Source organism: Boleophthalmus pectinirostris, unplaced genomic scaffold (genome assembly GCF_026225935.1).
Source record: "Boleophthalmus pectinirostris isolate CB_2022bp ecotype Guang Dong unplaced genomic scaffold, ASM2622593v1 HiC_scaffold_5, whole genome shotgun sequence".
In the NCBI taxonomy this organism is placed as follows: Eukaryota; Metazoa; Chordata; class Actinopteri; order Gobiiformes; family Gobiidae; genus Boleophthalmus; species Boleophthalmus pectinirostris.
The window spans coordinates 16,679,031-16,698,809 of NW_026571404.1; the positions used below are offsets into that span (position 1 = coordinate 16,679,031).

The window sequence follows — 19,779 nt, forward strand, 5'->3', positions numbered from 1 at the left end:
TCTTGCTCTCCTCCACCTTACATGTCACACACATCCTGTGTCTCTCATCTTATCTTTCTTCTCCTTCTCTTTGTGACCCTTGCTTTCACTCTCGCTCTTTCTCTCTCCTTATACTCTCACACCTTCCCTCCTCTCTTCCCTCCATGTTTTCTGTTTGTCTGTCACTCATCTCTCTTCTGTCCTGTCTCTTGTCTCGTCTTGTTTTATTCTGTCTTTCACTGTCTTCTTCCTCGTCCTCTTTCCTCTTTGCTCCGTCTGTCTGGACATTTTTGTTTTTCTACCCTAACTCTGTTTGACTATCCCTACCTTCTCCCTCTCTTGTTCTTTCTCTTTCTATTCCCACTCTATCCCTCTTCCTCTCTCACCTCTCTTTCGGTCCATCTTTCTCCATTTCTCTCTCTTACATTTGCCATTTCCTTTCTCATTCTCCTGCTTCCCCTCTCTCCCCCACTCTCTCTCTCACTCATACTCTCTAACCCATCTTTCTGTCCATCTTCCTCACTCCCCTTCGCTCTCTCTCTCTCCCTCCCCCTCTCTTTCTGACTGTCCGTACACATCACGCCTCCGCTCATGTTGGTTCCTGGCCTTTTCCTGAACCTTCTGCTCTCTCTTCCCCCCTCTCTCTTCTCCCTTTCTCCTCCCTCTCTGTGTTCTTTGGCTTTTGATGTTCGACTTCTCTAAATGTTACACGTGTGTGAGTGTTGTCTATGATGGATTACACCAGAGATGAGTGGAGCACTGCTGTAGACTTTCACTGTGGGCTAGTTTCTTGTTTTAGTCTTTGCAGACACTATGCGGGCTGCTCTGTTCGAGTCCTTGTTGCTATAATCCTGATTCAACTGGTTTAGTCCTGCCTGCTTTAGACCTGCTTTCAAATTCCTGATTGAGTCCTAAAATCTAGTCCTGGTTTAGTTCTGGATATGATTTTTGTAGTTCTTGTTGACTGTCCTGGTTGAGCTGAGGTAGTCCTGGTTTAGTCCTTCAGTATGTTTAAAAAGTAGGATTTTGTTCGCATTTCATATTGTAAAAAACCCAGCAGCTTTAATATTGGATTGAAGATTGAAACTATGAATTGATAAACTTAATACAACAATCCTGTATACATTTCAGGGCATTTTAGTAAAGGTTTAAACTACAAACTAAGATTTTTCTGTAAAAAGACTCTTAGATTGTTTTGTGCAAATGACTGCAGCCTTTGGCAACTGTGCCTCAAACTGTGTTTTCAATAACATCATTACATTCTAACATGAAGACGGACAATAGTAGTAACAACACCGAAATAAAAGCACTTTATCAATAATCTACGTATAAGCCATACATTTATTATAGAATCCGTTATGCGCTATATTTACCACTATACAGTGTTCAAGTATTTAGTCTGTTCAAATCAGGTGCTTTTGTCATTGTTAAGGAAATAATGTTACTTAAATATTTGCATTTTTTGTGATTTGCTAATTGCTTTTAGATTGCAATTTTGATTCAATTAGGACACATCTTGCAGCGGCCCTTGTGTCCGATATGTTGTGTAATGTAATAATGTTTCAATTCAGTTGCACATCAGAATATTGAACTGTCACAAAAACTACTACTCCAGACTCCCTTTTACATAGTTTGATCTCGCTTTGTGCTTCATTTGAGTTTGTATTAGACTGCGAGCATCGCTGTCCTGAGGCTGGTGTGATGGTGACGATAGACAGACTCTGTGACTGAATCCTCCTGATCTCAGTATCTCACACTCACTGCTGCCGGAGCCTGAGTTTGGTGTTTGGTGTTCAGACGGGCCCTTGCGCTGATAATGATCTGATAATAACTTTCTCTGATTCTATCGTCGTGTTTGAGGTTTACAGCTTCAGTCTGGATCAGGCCTGGACTCCGAGAAGGTTCTGTTGGTATTAGTGCACTGACTTGAAGTACACTTTCCTACACACTAACCACATTGAGTGGTACGGCGATTAAAATCAAATCATGATCTCATTCTTGTTGCAATCTGCTGTGTTGTTGATGATGTTGCAATTGTTGTACTGTGATTCGGTGCTTTTCTGTTTAATACAGCTCTAAGCTGAAACACACTATCCACATCCACTGCAACTATTGGCCAGCCTCATCATGTGCCGAGGGAGTGACAGTTAACCAGGCACAGTAAAGTGTGAAATTCATAAACAGCAGCTGGCTTTATGCTGCTTTCATGTGGTGTTGGATAAATTGTAAATTCTTTCCAAGCCGAATTTGCATCTTGTCATATGCTCAAGAAATGGGAATTCTGGTGGCAGGGACGGTTTATTGGTGGAATTGGTGAATTTATTATTGTAATATATTATGATATGTGAGCTACTGTGTCCAAATAATTTCCCCTGTGGATCAATAAAGTTTGTCTAAGTCAATATATGAGATGGATTGAATCGAGATATTTTGTATCAAGTGCCAAAAAAGCTTTAAAGAACTAAGCCACATCTGTTGTTATTTTTTATTTATTTATTTTTTTTGCTCAAACACTGAGTCACAAACAGATGAGTGTATTTCCAGCATCCGACTAAAAGCACATGAGCATCACAGGTCAAGTGAACGAACACCGCTCTCGCAGAAAACTTCCATCTGAACTGTCCAACCTGATAAAAGCGAAATTTGTCACTTAAAAATAATATATACTGGTAGGTACAAAGCCCAAAAGAATTATAAGCAAATCAAATGAAAATTGTGAGCATAAAGCCCGTCACTAAGCATAAAGCCCATCACTACATAAACAATTCAAATAAAAATAAGTTTAGAGTTTATTGTGATTTGTGACTCAGTGCAGTTTCGTTGCACAAAAGCCATGATGTAGTTTGTATTGTACTGAAATAGTGGCTTGGGTTTTGGTGCTTTTGGCGACAGTTTTTGACAATAGTTTGTTTAAAATGTACTGTTCAAAAGAAGGAAGGTTGTGTTAGGCTTGAGAGGGGCTCTGTTTTGCAGCTGTTTGTTGTGGCACCGGACCAAATCGGACATTACATCTGTGCTCCTCTTTTTAACTCTTTGTAGACCAGCTGCTCTGCTTGCCAAGGCATGCTTTGCTGTGCTAACCTGACCCTGTGCCTTCTATGGCCTGTACTGTACTGGCAATGCACCTTCCCTCTGGCGCTCACTGGCTCCCCCTTGTGGCTTTTTCTATATTGTGTGAGTGAGTGGGATTGAGTGTGTTGTGAGAGGCTGATGATACAATTACCATAAGATATTTTTTGCCATGAACAGATATTAATTTTACTTTTGTTTATTCTCCATGTTGTTTTCTTTTGACTGGTTTAGGTGAAGCTTATATTAGTTTTGAGGCTTATGGAAAGCTAATTAAGTCTTAACACAGACAATGTTGCTAATTTAAGACAGGTGAGAGTAGAGAGATGAGATAGTGGGTGGGGGGCGGGGGCTGTGGTCTGGTGACTTCAGCCTAGGGCCAGGAAGTGCTGAACTGTTTTTCTTGCAGGGATGACAGCAGTCAGGAGGGGGAGGAGGGGGAGGAGTTTGAGTGTTACCCCCCGGGGATGAAGGTGCAGGTGAGGTATGGGCGAGGCCGCTCTCTGAAGACGTACCAGGCCACTGTGAAAGAGGCAGACGTGGAGGGGGGACAGGTGCTCTACCTGGTGCACTACTGTGGCTGGAACATCAGGTAAGACAGGGCCTGGGGAGAACCACCTAACTCCACAATCACCTAAAACTACATCTGTTAACCTCAGCTCACAGAGCGATCCCTGCAGCCACGCAGCACATCCTCTCCCTCTGATCTCAAACAAGGCCATCTAGTGGTCAAACTGAACTAGTCTTTCCTCAGCTCCCTCTAGACCTGAAGTCTTGTTTCCACTGGAGGGTACGGCACGGACTGTCCCTTTGACACAGTTTAGGTTCTGTTAAAGCCTCTGGAACCTCTGCTAGATACATTTGCCCATGGCATAACTAATTCAAAATTATAAGTAATTATAGTATATATAGTTCTATAGAAGAAATAACAATGACTGCAATTTAATTAAATACCAAACATGAAAGCATACGTCCCTTGAGATGTTTTCTTCTTTGCGTCAAACTTTTTCATTTTCCAAATTGACCCAGTCCATTGTTTGCTAAAACTCTGTTGGCCCCTTGGCTCTGGACTGTCTCTAAATTGGTTGAGGACAGTACATTTGGGGCGCACTGCACCAGTTTAAATGAAAACGTATTGACCCAGGCCATGTCTTACTGCTTCAGTGGAAACAAGACTGAATCCCCTGTCTGTCTCTTAAACCAGAGCTTTGAAACAATTAATCAAAGCTGTGAATTTGCGTTAACATTCTCATTATCCAGTCTTCTTAAATGAATCTACTAATGTCAAAGACTTCTTGGATATTTAAAGGGCCAGCTACACTCACCTTTACCTCTCAACCCTCTCCCCCCTCCTCGTGGGTCAGGGTAGACTCAGTCAGGGAACCAACTAGAGAAATCAGTTTATACACAGCGTTTCTCATTGTCTTAACTGTTGTGGTGTGTCCTTTAGCCCTTTATACAAGGCACAGGGCTGTTCTCTGCATTGTCTGTTGTGTGTGCTGTTGTGAATCTTTCACTTCTCCTCATTTGACCCTCTGCCCTTTGCTTCTGTGGGAACTATGTTGACTATAATTTGTGTGGTGGTTGGTGTACTATTGTTTCTCCATTGTAAAGGTTTGTCTTTCCTCATATTACCACTGCCTTCTTTGCTGTCGAGGCTAATTATGTGTCTGGTGGATTTGAGACAACTGGGTAGTGTGAAAAGCTTAGATGTGCTTCATGTGGCTTATATTGTGAACTGAGTAATGATAAAATCCTGTTCTCTGTACCTGCCTTTTAGATATGATGAATGGGTCAAAGCAGACAAGATTTTACGGCCAGCGAATAAGAATGTAACCAAAATAAAGCATCGCAGGAAAATAAAGGTAACAGGGTTTTGAGAAGGGTTCTTTGAAAAGCGATTGGACTTGATGTACTGACTGTGGTTTTACAAACAGAATAAGGGCGAGAGGGAGCGGGACAGATTGGAGCGGCTCAATCAAAGGGAGGGTCTGGGCTTGAGTCGTGGCCCTCGTTCCAAATGTCTGAGTCAGGACGTCTTCTCCAAAATGGACGACAGCGAGGACAGAGTGAATCAGCAGTCTGCAGCCAAGGCCATAGAAATCACATCTATCCTCAATGGGCTGCAAGGTAATGAGCACTTGTGATGTGAAGGGGCTATTGGTTTGTGCTGTGACTAAAAGAGTTTGTTTCTTTACAGCGTCGGAAATGTCGACAGATGAGAGTGAGCGTGAGGAAGAGGAGGCAGGGCGCCCGGAGGAGGAGCGGCCGGGGCGGGGCAGGAAGGGCCATTCAGAGACCTGTCCCACAGCAGAGCGCTGGGAGGCAGGAGCCCCTCCTGAGGGCGCCAAACCTGCCCCTGCACCAGGGAAGTCCCAGGATGCTGTGGGGTCAGAGGTCACCGACACTGTGAAGAGAAGGAACCAGAATGACACTGAGCCAGAAGTGACCGGTAGGAAAAGGAAGTCTGACGGGGTGCTGGAGCGGACCCCCAAAAGTCACACTAAAGCGAAGACCCGCAGCACGAGGAGCGCGGACTGGCTCCCTGGGACAGCCCCCCGTAAACAGGACAGACCGGTTCCAGGAGGGGACAGCAGCAGCTCAGAGGACGAAAACACAGATGTCCAGCCAGAGAGCAGCGAGCGCGGCCGCCCCAAAACCAAAGGTCCCCCCTCAAAGAAGTACAACGGTATGAAGGAGAAGAACAAGGCACGCCAGTCTGGGTTCTGGGAGATCCCAGAGAAGAGGCCCAAGACGTCTCCAAGCTCAGAGGAGCGTCCTGCTGTGCGCTCTAAGGGCCAAAAAGACGTGTGGTCCAGTATCCAGGCCCAATGGCCAAAAAAGACTCTGAAAGAGCTGTTTTCTGACTCGGACACAGAGGCAGCCAGCCCCCCTCCGCCCCCCGTCCCGTCCTGCCTGGATGGGCCCCAGGATCCTGAGGGTGGACCGGAGGATGAGGTGTCAGAGGAGCAGATGGACTTGGACAAACCGGAGTTTCCGAGCAGCGGCAGTAACTCTGTCCTGAACACGCCCCCCTCCACCCCGGGATCTGCTTCAGGAGGGGGCAGTGCAGTGGAGGATTCAGGACCCGCTCAACCCCCCTCACCTCGCCCCGTCACTCCCCCCGCCCTGCCCCAGGAGCCAGCCTCTGCTCCACTGCCCCCTGGTGTCCCCGCAGAGGAGGGCCCTGGCCGCAGTGAGTCCGACAGCAGCACTGTGGAAGTGGAGAGTCTGGGCGGAGAGCAGGACCTGCCTCAGGACGAGGGGGCGGGCTCCCCCTCCAAACCTTTTGACCCCAGTCTGTCCTGTAACAGCAGCAGCAGCTGCAGCCTGGAGCTGAGCAGCAGCAGTCAGCAGGAGAGCGAGCAGAAACCCAAAGGTAAGAACATCCCATTTTCAGAGTGAGTATAATTCTTCTCTCTCACTGTCTCTAAACTCTCTTCATTTTTAGCACCAGTGAGTCAGAAACGGCAGAAAGACTCTCAGCCCGGAGCCTCAAAGAAACACAAGCCAAACCGAAAGAGCCTCGGCGTGCCTCCCAAAAAGAACAGGAAAACAGGTAACATCTGATCGTCCATTCAGCTACCATCTCAGGCCATTCATATTTCAGAAGGAGCAGAGCTCACTGCATTCACCTCACTATTATTACTTTAAGAGACTGCACAGTGTGTTGGAAGTGTAAATTTGGTAAATGCTCTGTTTTCTTCTCCTCTGCAGCCAATAGCAGTGACAGTGAAGACCAGTGTGTTAGTGAAGCCAAACCAACCGCCTCCAAAAATCCCACATCGGATGTGAAGGCTGCAGTTTCACCCAAGTGTCCCGGGCGCTCTCCTCCATCCAGCCATAAATACCACAAGCAGGGTGACACTGACCACTCCCACCACCAGAGGGAGCACCATCACCACGGGAGATCGCCACGGGTCTACAAGTGGAGCTTCCAGATGTGTAAGTGAAGTTATATGGTTGGAGGTTTGCAAATTTGAAATACTGCAGTACAAGTTTTTATGTTTTTCCTTGTTTGAATTAAATTTGGATAGTTTATTTTAAAAAGTTAACATATTTATTGATATTTTGTTAAATATACCTCACCAGACTTGGGCCAATTCAGTTGTGCTGGTTGATATAGCAGCAACAAAATTGGTTAAATAATGAATATCCTATACCATGTGCTTACATTACCCCGTATTGGCTGTGTAGATCTGTCAATTGAAGAGGCATCAGCCAATGATGTCTGCAAGCTATTCTGTCACACAGTTTTTTAAATATGTATTATTATTTTTGGTTTGTTTTATTAGCAAGGCCTAAGAAACCTAAATCTGATTTACTTCATTGGCTATAAATATGAAATGCTCATAACTGTGCCTAACCTTGTACCTGTTGTGTTTGTAGCTGATCTGGAGAAGATGAGCAGTCTGGAGAGGATTTCATTTCTTCAGGAGAAGCTGCAGGACATCAGGAACCACTACCTCTCGCTCAAGTCTGAGGTGGCCTCCATCGACCGACGAAGGAAACGCATGAAAAAGAAAGAACGGGAAAGTAAGTAAAAATTCATAGTAACTTAGATAAGCAGGAACTCTATAGAAACTGTGTTTATAATTAAACCAAATATTTGATGTGAGTAATCTGATTTCTTTCAGACTGTTCAGACATGGGCAGGTTTTGACAGACTTAAATTATGCAATAAAGGGGCAAACTGATGTGTAATGTGACAAAAATGAAAGAGAAAATGTTAAACTTTAGTTAAACAACAGTTATTTGCACTTTGTCTTCCAAATACAGCAATTACAGTTGTTTGGACATATTTTCTAGATGTGAAATGATTTTCTGTTTGTTATTTCCAGGTGCTGTGGCGGCTTGCTCGTCCTCCTCATCTTCCTCCTCTCCCTCCTCCAGCTCACTCACAGCGGCGGTGATGCTAACGTTAGCGGACCCGCCCGTCTCCTCCTCATCCTCTCAAACTTCTGGGGTCTCAGTGGAGTGTAGGTGACAGGACGTCCCACACCGGAGACACTGCACTTAAGCACTTAACCAGCACCCAACAAGACTGACAAGTACAAACTGTAACTACTGGGGCACAAAAACCAGACCAGAGACAAAAAACAACAAACAAGCACTATTTTCTATTGACAACTGTTTCTTGGCAAGCTAATGGCACTTAAGTGCACTTTTATGAAGATTGTGTATGGGATTCAATTTGTCAAAAAAAAAAAAACAATTTGTTTTTTCACTCTCCGTAATTAAACATTTATAAGAATAGTTTTTTTCAAGCAATAATTTGATTTGATAAAGTTGTAGAGGTTAGGGATGTGCTCTGTGTTCACATGGGGGGCTGGTGCTCTCCTTTTATTATTGGCATCAAGGGCAACCTCAGTGTAACAAAGCCACGTTTCTCTGTCCACTCATTGGAAAAACCTCTCCTGTGGTTCAACTTTTAATGGCCAAAGTACAGGACTGTGCTCCTGTATGCTCCCATTGAGTCTTATCATTGTTTATGGATAGGATTTTAAATCATCGCACACCCACAGACAAAACGAATATTAGGAATGAAACTGTAGTGCCTTCTTGTTCTTGTTCATGGGGCACTTTGAGAAAGGACAGCACTTTCCCAAATCATAGGGTTTCCTGGACAAATGTCTCTTACAAAGACTGAAGAATGCTGTATGAATGAGTCTGACAGGCTATATTTAACAATTCTGAATTTAAACAAACTGGATCGTCTGTAATCGACTACTGAGGACTCATGACTTGGGTAAAGCTGCAGTACAAATGTGCAAAGTTCAATGCATTGGTCTCATAACTCCAGGGTTTTTGGTGTGTGGTTGTCGATGGCACTTATGTGTAGATTTTTTTAAAATGCAGTCTATCACATGAGTTTTATGAATGGCCATTTGGTAAGAGCCGCTAGACAACATCATGAATTGTCAGGTAATTCTGCTATAGATACTTATACAGATCGTATATATTGTTGGGATTGGTTGGCATTTTCTGCACGTTTATAGTTTGAAGATTCAGTAACAACCACATTTCTATTAACCATAGCAAATGTCATCAAATCTATATCTACTTATTTCATCATGTTTTCATCTCAAGTCCAATTGTCTCTTTATTTTCAAAGAGAAATTGGTAACATTTCAACTGGATCATTTTACCTTCAAAACACAACATTAACTCCATAAAATAAAATGCACAGTGTTACCAAAACAACATTAACTTAATTTTAAATCATTTTAAATCATCACTGATTAATACCGAACCAGTTTCAGTTTTCCCCCATATATTATCTTCTCACCACATTTCCGATCAGTTCTTTTTTTCATCAGTCCCTACCAAAAATCTGGGGTCTCTCTATGTATGTGCTAAGACCAGAGTAGAGTTAATGTAAAATGTGCATTTATATCAAAAAGTGATGTATGTGTGTACATTTCTGAAGACATCTCCAGTGTTTCCTATGTACAGACTCCCTACTGTATGATACTGCCCCGAAGTAATGTTTTTTTGTTCGGCACTTGTATGTAATTGTATGCTTTTGTTATACATTTGTATATTGAGAAGTGTTTTGAGTCAAGCTATTTAATATCTTGCACTGTTAATAACATGTACTTTTCTGTAAAGACAGTTTTACGGTTTTAACTGTAGTTTAAGTGTAAATACAGAGGGTTACCGCATGTTTGTCCCGTTTTCTTTAGTTACTTAGTTCATTTACTTTTCCGCCTTTTCCATACTTTTGTTCCTTTCAAGTTTAGGTTTTGCATTTGTTTTGTGTTTTGTTTTCTGCTTGTAAGAAGAATGTTTTGGTTGGGCTAACCTATTTTCTGACATGTACATGGCCTAAACAGTTGTATGACGCTGTAAATGGAGAATGGTCTGATGCTATGTTTAAGTGAAAGTAAAGGAGCTTTTTGGACAATGCTTAATAGTATTTATTAGGCTCATCTCATGATGGTCATGTGTAATTTATTGTAAAAATGTAAGCAAAGCAGAAGCTTCTGTTTGAATAAAATGCCATAGTTTGTGAAGTCTTGTGTCTGCCAGTAGTCACTGGGAATAATAACACGTTTCAAATGCTGCAACAAACATTGATTGTTAAGACTTTGTCCTAAAATAAAACAAAATGGTGCAATGATGCTAGGGCTGCAACTAACAATTATTTTAGTTGACAACTAGTCAAACAACTATTTAGATTTTTACTTATTTAAGAAACGATGCATATTAATGAACATACAATGTAAATATGCTAGAATTGGCCCAATGGCCACATTCCATCTTGTCAGTACAAGAGACAACGGAAAACACTGTAGAGTACGTAGAGGTATTTACATCAGTTGTAACAAAATAAAGGTTGAAATATAACCAAAGGCTATTAGAAAGAAAATATTTACAAATAAAGTGTATTAATGGTTGCAGCCCTAAATGCATTCACAGTGTCCTCGTGTTTATACTTTGATTATACAAAAATTAGTTTCATTTTAACATTTTGTTTTAACATTGACATTTCGCACTTGTCATAGATAGCAAATAAATGACCAAATACAAAGGTAAAAAATATAAATAATAAAAACTTCAGACGGAAATACGTCATACCTCGGTCACGTGTCACGTGCATCCGGTTCCGCCCCCCTCGCCGCTTCGTGTTAGCTTTAGCCTGTAGCTCATGAGGAGTTTGAGTGATGATGAGCGGCAAGACGAGTGCGATTGTCGCCGGGGTATGTGGGGTCGTATTTGTTGCGTATTGTATATACTTTGACAGAAAGCGACGGAGTGATCCAGACTTCAAGCAAAAACTACGTGAACGTGAGTAGCTAACGTCATTCACCCTGGAGAAGGAAGAGAGCCTAGCATTAGCTGTGGTTATGTAGCAGCAGCACGTTAGCATTACAGTGATCAAGGACGACGAGATAAACACGATTTTATGTGGACCTGTTAATTAGCTTTCATCATCTATACATGCTTTGTTGGATATTATGATATAAGAACAGTCCCAAAAATGTAATTCTTGAATAGCCGCCACATGCTATTAGCTCAATGCTAATTTCAATCACATGTGTGTCACGGTTACAAAATTCACAGAAGTCACATTATGTTCAATTTCTGTCACAGGGCGAAGAAAACAGAAAAGTTCCGCGGAGAGGTCTGGACTGGCAAAGGTATGTAGGTCAAAGACGTGTTTTAATGAGTACGTGGTGATTTATATTGACCAAATACTTAAAATTTGTCTTTGACTTTGAAGCTCCCCGACCTCAAAGACGCCGAAGCTGTTCAGAAGTTCTTCCTGGAGGAGATCCAGCTTGGTGAAGAGCTGTTGTCACAAGGTCAGCTCTGCTCTGTGGATTAAATGCTTTTAGTTATGTGCAGTATTTAAACATTATCAGTTATTATTATCTACATGCATTTGTTCTCTAGTGAATGGGCCATTCAGTCAGTCACGTGTTCATGACGAAAACTGTAGTAAAATGTCACAACCCGACTTCACGCAATGACAGAAAATAGACCAAACAACATATTAAATAAACAGTGTGTGTGACTTCAAATTGCAACACACAACACTGTTTAAGTAAACAAAAGTGGAGAACACACAGGTGAAATGCCCAATAATCTTTTATGGTGGCCTAGAAAAGTTGCCATGAGGTCTGAATGTTGAATTGAATTACACGTGGCATCCTTGAAAACCCCTCAGTCACTTCAATAGTCCCTGGGACAAGAAAGGATGCAACAGTAAACTTAGAACTCCAAAGCTGAGAGTAAATACCATGACTCTTTGCTATTTCACCTCTAAGACATTTATTACTTTTTCCTCTTATTTTCTCTGTATTGTCTGTCATAAGTTCCCCTTACGTTACTGTATGCATGTACGCCTTATGTTTATATACTCACTGTAATGTCCTTTCTCAGGTGAATTTGAGAAGGGTGTAGACCACCTGACCAATGCCATCGCAGTATGTGGGCAGCCACAGCAGCTCCTCCAGGTCCTTCAGCAGACCCTGCCCCCTCCAGTCTTCCAGATGCTGCTCACAAAGCTCCCCAGCATCAGCCAGGTGAGTTTATCTGTGTTTAATACTTTTTTTTTTTATATACAGTATGCATAATGCATTCTTGAAAACCCCCCAGTGTCTCTCCTCTGCCTCTGGGACAAGAAAGGGTGCAACAAAAAATGTAGGATTCCAAAGCTTGGAGGCATGCTAGTTGCTCTCGGCTATTTCACCCCTAAGACAATATCTTAAATTTAATAGTATGTCCTTGTTTTTTAATTGAATGTAGTCTCCTTTTGAAATTGCTTCATATTAATTAGTAACTTGTAACTAATGAATTTGTAATGAGATTGTAGGAAGTTCAGGGAAGTTTTTTTAAGAAGTGGGAATGTGTTTTTTCTCTTTGCACAGGCTTAGCTGCTAGCCACACTTTTGTACAACCAACTCTGATCTGTTATTTTCTGTCCATCCTCAAACTTACTTTGAAGTGTTAAACTAAAGTGATGCAAAGATTTTACACAAGTGCTTACATTTCATCATTTCTGATGAAATGTATGAAAAACCAAATCTTTTTGGTACTTTAAGTTGCAGACTGTTTAATGTTTGTTTGTGTTTTGCAGCGTATCATCAGCGCCCAGTCTTTATCAGAAGATGACGTTGAATGATGAGATAGTGTTATTAATATTCCATAAAGGGATTTTAGACCTTTCTGAATGAGTACTGCTTAGGTCACTGCTGTGACTGAGGTGGACTGAACCAGCCAAGTTTTGGACAAGTCTTCATCTGATGTTTCACTCCGAACTTCATGACATTTAGACACTTTGGGGATGGTTTCACAGTCCTACAATCCAACAAAAGATGACTAATTTACCACCTTCAATTTATTTATTTTGTACTAAAATTAATTATAATTGGGGAAGCTTTAGGGATAATGAAACTCTGATTATGGTGTCAACAGTTTGTAGTTTGTGTTTCTGAGTTTGTGTTTAAGATCGCACTTGTTGTTCATTCGTTACTTTGTTAAATGTTATTTTTATAACCAATAGTCTCTTGCATATCTACTCATGGTGAAAAACATGAAATAAAACGCGTACAAACCCAACTGCAACTCGTTCATTTTCACCAGCAGGGGGCAGTAGTATTGCATGGAATATTTTAACACACTAACTTTCAATTGTGGAGAATTCTGGTAATGGAAAATTGTACAGTGTATGGCACAGAGATAAGCCCCGAGACGTCTCAATCTAGCAATGAAAATGGTGTTTAAAAAAAAAAAGTTAAACTAAATACCAAATTTTTTATATTTTTATTTCCCATTGCAATGTTAGGGTGAACACATGTCCTACTTACGTTTTCCTGCACAGCATTTAGGGTTTAATCTCTCATCCCACTTATTTATACAGGATGTCTGACTTTTTCATGGATGGAACAAAGTAGATGTACTACATATGTAATATAAAAAGTCAGATTTGAAAGGAAAGCTCTTTTGCTTGCAAGGAAATCAATACTTTTTTGGTGTGCTGGCATGCAGGGTTGTAATGTGTTGACTGTATATGGTATATGACATGCGTTGCTAGTACAATCTCTCTATTGTACATTTGCAGTTGTGTAATTGCGTTTACTATATTTTTTTTCCTTTTTCACTCCAGTCCATATGTCAATGCATATAATTTTATACATGGTTCAGAATATTTAGAATGGCTTCATTGTGAGTGCCAGTGCAAGTAGAGCAGCTTGAACAGGGAAAAGGGAGTAAGTTTGGTCCGAAAGTGTGTCTCTTGGAAGACAAATAGAGCCGTAATTATTTTTATCCTGTCTGCAGCTGTTTTTCTAAAGGTCTCTACGGCCCAACTAGAAAAAAAAACAAAAAAACGCCTCAGTGGTTGTTGCCAGGAAACAGGAGCAGTGGGCGAATAGTTTTTCTACATTTGGAGTGAAAAATGAAAATTGAACGGCGGCCCAGAAATGTCGAGTGAGGACTAAATGGAGGACAGTGTACCATTTTTCCAGTTATGCGCTCATTTAGAAAGAAAGGGGGAGTCTAGCCTGCTGTACTATGTCTTGTTGGTAATATGTCCTATGGGGAGAGGAGGAGGAGAAGGAGAATAACGGCATCCCAGGTTAAGCTGGTCCTTGAACCAAACTGTGGACCATTGGCCTGGTTCTGTTATTAATGTGTGCACAGGTGATGCCAGTGGGGCTAGAGCATGGCAGACTGGGTCACTGGAACAGGTCTCCAGCTGGTCTGGTTTATAGGGTTTGGACGAGTAAAGGTCGAATTGGTTTTTTACACTGACCACGGTTAAAGGTGCACTGTGTAACCTTTCCAGTGGGGGTCTATCACTAGAGAGATGTTATTATTGTTCAATTAGAGGTGTTTCAATTGCTCCAGATCTGACCTGAAACCAAAGCAGTACGATCTCCATGGAAGCAAGCAAGCAAGATCTCCACCAGAAATGTTACATGGTGTCTTTAAAAAGTACTTACAAATTGAAATATTGGTGTATTGTTGAATGGAACAAATTTCAGGCTAATTAAAAAATCAACAAGGTAAATGTGGCTGCATGTAAACCACCGCTACTTATAGGAATCACATATTACTGATGTCTAGATCAAATCAAGAGAATATGTATTTTCTATATGATCTAGTTACGTGTTTGGATCACTGATATATTCTTATCCAGCCATATATCCATGTGGGTCAATGTACAGTGTGATAGCATGACAAAAAAATAAAAAATAAACTCTCTGTTTCCGTTCAGGGTGTACGTACAATGCTTCTCTTGAATGTGCCTGCTCTAGACAGCTGTCAGACACATTATTCGATTAGAAATATGAGAGGGTAGGCCATAAATATGATAACAGATAGCCTATATATTTTATTGATCTGAAATTAAATTCACAAATCAACTGTAATCCACAAAATAAAATGAACTAAAAAGTTTAGGGCTATCATTAATATGCAAGCCAAGTGGCCATAACCCTCTTTGCTTTGCCTTTGAGGATGACACAGCAGAAGTATTAGTTTTAATCACATTCACCTCCTGTGTTCTTGATAATGGGGACTATAATAATAGAAACAAAACAGCGTTAACAACTGTTCTTTTAAATTAATGTCATTACTTTAATTGCACTCCTGCTACGTTTGAGCCTCATCAAATGCAGTATGAGTCAGCTCCTTGTGGCTGAATTTAGCACCAAAACACGTGACCTTTTCGTATCTGTGCAGTAGGGGGCGCTGTTGCTCCGGCCTAAGTAATGCGTAAAGGACAAGAAGTGAATGGCTGGAAGCTCACGGCTGACAGCAATAACAATGGCGGTGGTGCCTGCAGCAAATACGAAAATCCACGTGCTCCTTAGGGTGGCTTTTTAACGGTTTCTAATCTTTTTTGGTAATAATGTGTGAACCCTGTTTCTTTATTAGACTTTCAGGAAATAGCCTGTTATTGGAGCCAACACCATGGCCCCAAGACACAGCGCAGGGGGCTTGATCTGCCAGTGTAATCTGTTTGCATGGATTTCTGTCAAATGTTCGGGGAGAGTTGTAATGACTCTGTTGAAATCATTATTGAAATGCTTGTCAACACAAATTATGCACAAAAGCAATTGGATCTGCAAGATATTAGAACAATAGGCTGATGCATTATCAAGATTAGTTTTGCTATACAATATAATGGTAGCAATAAAACAAGATTACATTAGCAGAATGTCCCTTTTGTATCAGCCAGCCTCACTGCAGTGTTGTCAGTGAGGATGAATTGTCTTGCCCAGCGACACATTGGCAAAATATACAGAATTGAGATGGAAGTGGACCACCAACTCTGTTAAAAGGTCATATTAGTCAGTAGACTTTCAACATTGTATGGTTTCCTTTAATATTGGGTTTCAGCTTCTTGATTGTAGACAGCAGTTTGAGGACTGAATATTGTGTTTTGTTAATTCCTATGCCAACTGTGCTAATTTTTCATCACTCAGAAACCAATGGCTCGACAACATAATGTGCCCACAATAACCATTAATGGCAATAATAAAAAGGAATGGTGGTATAAATTATCGGTAAACTCGACTTGCAGATGTATTCCTTTGTTCTCAGGTCAAAAAGTGATAATATCCAGATGGCATTCAGTTGTGTCTTTTACAAAAAACATCTTCATTCTAATATCTGATATAAAGCGCTCAGTTACATCTGGTACTGTTAAAAATTTTCACAAAGTAAAGTTGGGAAAAAGCTAATATTAAAACCAATTGCCGAAGCTTTAAACTCGTCTTTAGTGCGTCTGACAAAGCTTGCTGTACATGTTATAAACACAGATTGTATGTCTAGAGCAGGATGAGAGTGTTCTATAGGAGCAGCTGTGTTTGGGAGTTGAAAGAGGACAGAAATAGCTCTGTTATAAGTGGTTGCTATGGCAGCTCCACGTAGCTGCAACCCCGCTCTGCACCAGTCTCCACAATCTCCTCTTTCCTCCCTCTGTCCTGGTCATTACAGCACAAATGTCCAAGTGTTTGTTTTCGGAAATGTATTACACAAGTGCAATCTTTTGTAAATGGAGGAAAATTTACCCAAAAGAACACCAACGCAGCTCTAAACTGGGTAACAAATAGGCGTAGAGGTTAACACAGAAATCCACAACTAAATAAGGCAAACTTCAAGCTGAAACCAGGACAAAATGAAAACAAATTAACATCTTAAGTCCATATATCCACTGTGATTTAGTGAAATAAATCATGCAAACTTTTACTTGGCATTAAGCTCAGTTATGACCTATTTGTAACTCGTGATTTCATTGGTAGAAAGCGACATTAAGGTTGTTTGTATTGAAAACACTGTGGTACATTTGCTGGCTTCTGCAAACCACACCACTATTTTAGCACACACATACTTTTATTTTGGTGCAACTCAGATTTATGGCATTTATTTATTAGTTTAAATCCAAGCCACTATTTGGTATAAACAGGTAGACTTCAAACAATATATTTTAGCATTAGTATTTAGGTCCTATTACCCAAAATTGATTCTTATAAGTTTTAAGACATGATAGAATGTTGTTACCTTGTCAAAACACACACACATGCTTGAGCAATCCATTGTTATTACACTATTTATATCTCCAAATCTAAAAATACTCTATTTCTCCTTGTAATGTCATGTAGTTTTCAAGTTTAACAGCTACTTTTTACCTTTTGTTCAGTAGAGATAGGCAATTCCAAGGCTGAAATCATCCAAATTATTCTAGTAAAGGTGTATGGAGTTTAAAAACACAGTGGAGCATGTCTTGTATTACCACATGGCATCACAAAGGCACAACAAAGGAAACATTAACATTATATCATAGATCAGAAAACAGCACAATAGGTCCTTTAAGCAATTGCAGCAGCCTAGTTTCATGCATTTTTTTTAATGTTTGACCAGGGCAGACTAAACGAAGACTGTCTACCCAAGCGTTAAGGCATAGTATTGGATTTCCAGCTTATCGTGGATCTAGTGATGAGAAGATATGTGGCTGGATGTCATTACTGCAACTGGGAGGTGAATGGCTGTTTCGAGGGAGGCAGTCCACCACACCCACATCTGTACTCACTCAGAATGTAAACAAGCTGCGACGTAGACAAAAGGCACCTGGGGGAAAACTATGCAACATCACAAAAGATAATAACAGGGAGAGTAGATAACATGACAGGAGGTACAGCGTTGTTGAATATCTTGAAGACACTGTACCTGATTATAATTTGATTTTTTGTGTTCAAAATGTGAAAAACAGAACTAGTTAATTTTTTAATTGTTTGTCCAAAGTTATTCCTCACCGACCTTATGCATTCTGAGCATCCTAGTTATTCTCCGCGATGAGTTTAGAAGTGCTTTTCATGACTTTCAAAGACCAATGTGGAGTTTTGAGATCTCAGAAAACTAACAACTGATTTTTGGACAATACATTTTGATGAAAACAGTATACAGCGGACATGTGGTCTGATTTTTACTGCTGCTTTTTACAATATATCTGTACTGAAGTGAGACACATTTTGCTTAAATACATGGGGGAAAATGTTTACTTTTTTCTTTAACGTGCAAATAATTGTAATACCCTTTTCTTACACTAGATGGAGTCATGAGTTACAACTACGCAACCATGTAGAACAGTTCACACATGCTGCAGTGCCAGAATTACACAACTATTACACAACTGTTATATCCAGTTCATCAAGTTCATTAGGTATAGGCAACAAAATGTAACTGTATGTTTGATGTTAACCATAAAACTATGGATGTTTCACAGCCTCATTAAGTATGACAATAACCGCTAAATTGCGATCAACCTCTACATGGAGTCAAGAGTTACGACTAGATGTAATGGAATATAAAAAAGCATACATTTTAGCAAATTAAAAGTTTAATACAGATTTTGTGGGTATGACCTAAGACCATATATTGACCTATATTTGGAATTACATGGTCCTATTTTGGGTAATTTGGGGTAAATTCGGTTCTAGCCCTGGTTTAGTCTTTAATCTGGTTCACACACACTGAATGTAAACAAGCCGCTCTTGGACACAAGCTGGAGGAAGCCCACTGCGGTAGAATATGTTAAATTAGAGAGAAGCAGCAGCAGGGAGGAAATGGAAAAACAGATGACAGTAAGGCATCGCCCCAACCACAGAACAGCACAACTCCACCAGGATTTGTAGCCTGCTTTAAATTCACGTGATTGGCTGCACTGGCTGCTCCCCCCTCTTTGCTTCTCCTTTTTTATAACCACCGCAGACCCTTTGAGATGGAAAAATGGGTCATCAGAGTGGAAGTTAATACCCCGGGCACGTACAGTCCTGCTTTATTTTTAGGACGTGCCTTGGAAATTTTTCTTCTATCGCATCGTTTTCTTGCCCTCACTGGTGAATGACACGGAGGCGCACTTGCTAGCTCGGGGTAATTAATATATCGTGTTGCTGCGGTACACACAAGTGGCAGTGCAGAAGGGAGCAGCGGTCTTTATTATGGTTCTTGGCAAAGGCCTGAGAGCAGCTCATATTTCTGTGGCCCTGGCCTCTCCATGACAACGTACAGTAGACTTCTAACAAAGAGGGAGGAGGCTACAGCAAAACATGCAGCAAAACACAAGGACAAACTGTGAAAATATGGCTCTATGATGATGTCTCACTCATGGATTGAATAAAAACAGATTTTCCTGTATCAGTTATATTCTATACTGTATGTTGGTGATTTTAAAACACTATCATAACAAATGTATTATGTCTACGTAACAGCTTTATCTGGTCTTATTCTTCACCTAATTGTGTATTCATAACAAACCTTCTCTTGTGTGTCTATTCATGTGACTCGTGACTCCATCTAGTGACAGACAGTGGTATGACAGCTATTGATTCAAATGAAACAGAAAACGAACACCAAAGTTCTTGTGGAGGTGCAAATGCAAGGGACAGCAAAATAAAAGTGAAAAAATGTCCGATGTCCAAAAGCTGTTTTTAATTTTAAGTAACGTTTCGGCAAAAAAAAAAAAAAAAAAAAAGCCTTCGTCAGATCTTTTTGTTGCTTTCTTGCTGTAGTCCAAAGCAAGAAAAATATCTGACGAAGACTTTTTTTGCCGAAACGTTATTTAAAAATTTTAAAAAAGCTTTCGGAGATCCACCATCTGAGTGTGATATGCCTTTTGTTCACTTTTATGACAACTATTGATAACAATTCATATCGTTTGGTGCTTTGTTTATTGAGATACTTACTAACACTCCTTTTATTACCTCCGCCAAGGAG

The 19,779-nt window shown here is 40.7% G+C and overlaps 2 protein-coding genes and 2 non-coding genes across 5 annotated transcripts in view; all 4 read left to right on the forward strand.

Annotated features, from left to right (window-relative positions):
- Positions 1–10,064, forward strand: part of arid4b (AT-rich interaction domain 4B) — a 62,833-nt gene extending 52,769 nt beyond the window's left edge. Inside the window, exons 17-24 of one of the 2 annotated variants that reach the window (XM_055162389.1) lie at positions 3,458–3,640; positions 4,829–4,913; positions 4,986–5,178; positions 5,249–6,427; positions 6,500–6,607; positions 6,766–6,993; positions 7,438–7,584; positions 7,890–10,064. In XM_055162389.1, the coding sequence (XP_055018364.1) occupies positions 3,458–3,640; positions 4,829–4,913; positions 4,986–5,178; positions 5,249–6,427; positions 6,500–6,607; positions 6,766–6,993; positions 7,438–7,584; positions 7,890–8,035 (2,269 nt within the window). In that variant the 3' untranslated portion in view covers positions 8,036–10,064. The remainder of the gene's footprint in view (positions 1–3,457; positions 3,641–4,828; positions 4,914–4,985; positions 5,179–5,248; positions 6,428–6,499; positions 6,608–6,765; positions 6,994–7,437; positions 7,585–7,889) is intronic. The other variant, XM_055162390.1, reaches the window with a different exon arrangement.
- Positions 10,065–10,653: 589 nt separating this feature from the next.
- On the forward strand, positions 10,654–13,116 carry tomm20a (translocase of outer mitochondrial membrane 20). The gene is made up of 5 exons (XM_020921358.2): positions 10,654–10,839; positions 11,146–11,192; positions 11,276–11,357; positions 11,938–12,080; positions 12,635–13,116. The coding sequence occupies exons 1-5, from the start codon at positions 10,716–10,718 to the stop codon at positions 12,677–12,679; spliced, it is 441 nt and encodes a 146-aa protein (XP_020777017.1). The 5' UTR covers positions 10,654–10,715; the 3' UTR covers positions 12,680–13,116.
- Positions 11,700–11,828, forward strand: LOC129411656 (small nucleolar RNA SNORA14). Its single transcript, XR_008633402.1, has one exon. It is a non-coding gene; the product is annotated as a small nucleolar RNA SNORA14 (small nucleolar RNA).
- LOC129411657 (small nucleolar RNA SNORA14) lies at positions 12,131–12,260 on the forward strand. The gene has a single exon (XR_008633403.1). It is a non-coding gene; the product is annotated as a small nucleolar RNA SNORA14 (small nucleolar RNA).
- Positions 13,117–19,779: the final 6,663 nt, after the last annotated feature.

Bases quoted from the DNA above. Each gene is read 5' to 3' on its own strand.
- tomm20a (XM_020921358.2), top strand. From the start codon at position 10,716: ATGATGAGCGGCAAGACGAGTGCGATTGTCGCCGGGGTATGTGGGGTC. The intron at 10,840-11,145 runs GTGAGTAGCTAA...TTTCTGTCACAG, and splicing joins CAAGCAAAAACTACGTGAAC to GGCGAAGAAAACAGAAAAGT. The intron at 11,358-11,937 runs GTCAGCTCTGCT...GTCCTTTCTCAG, and splicing joins TGAAGAGCTGTTGTCACAAG to GTGAATTTGAGAAGGGTGTA.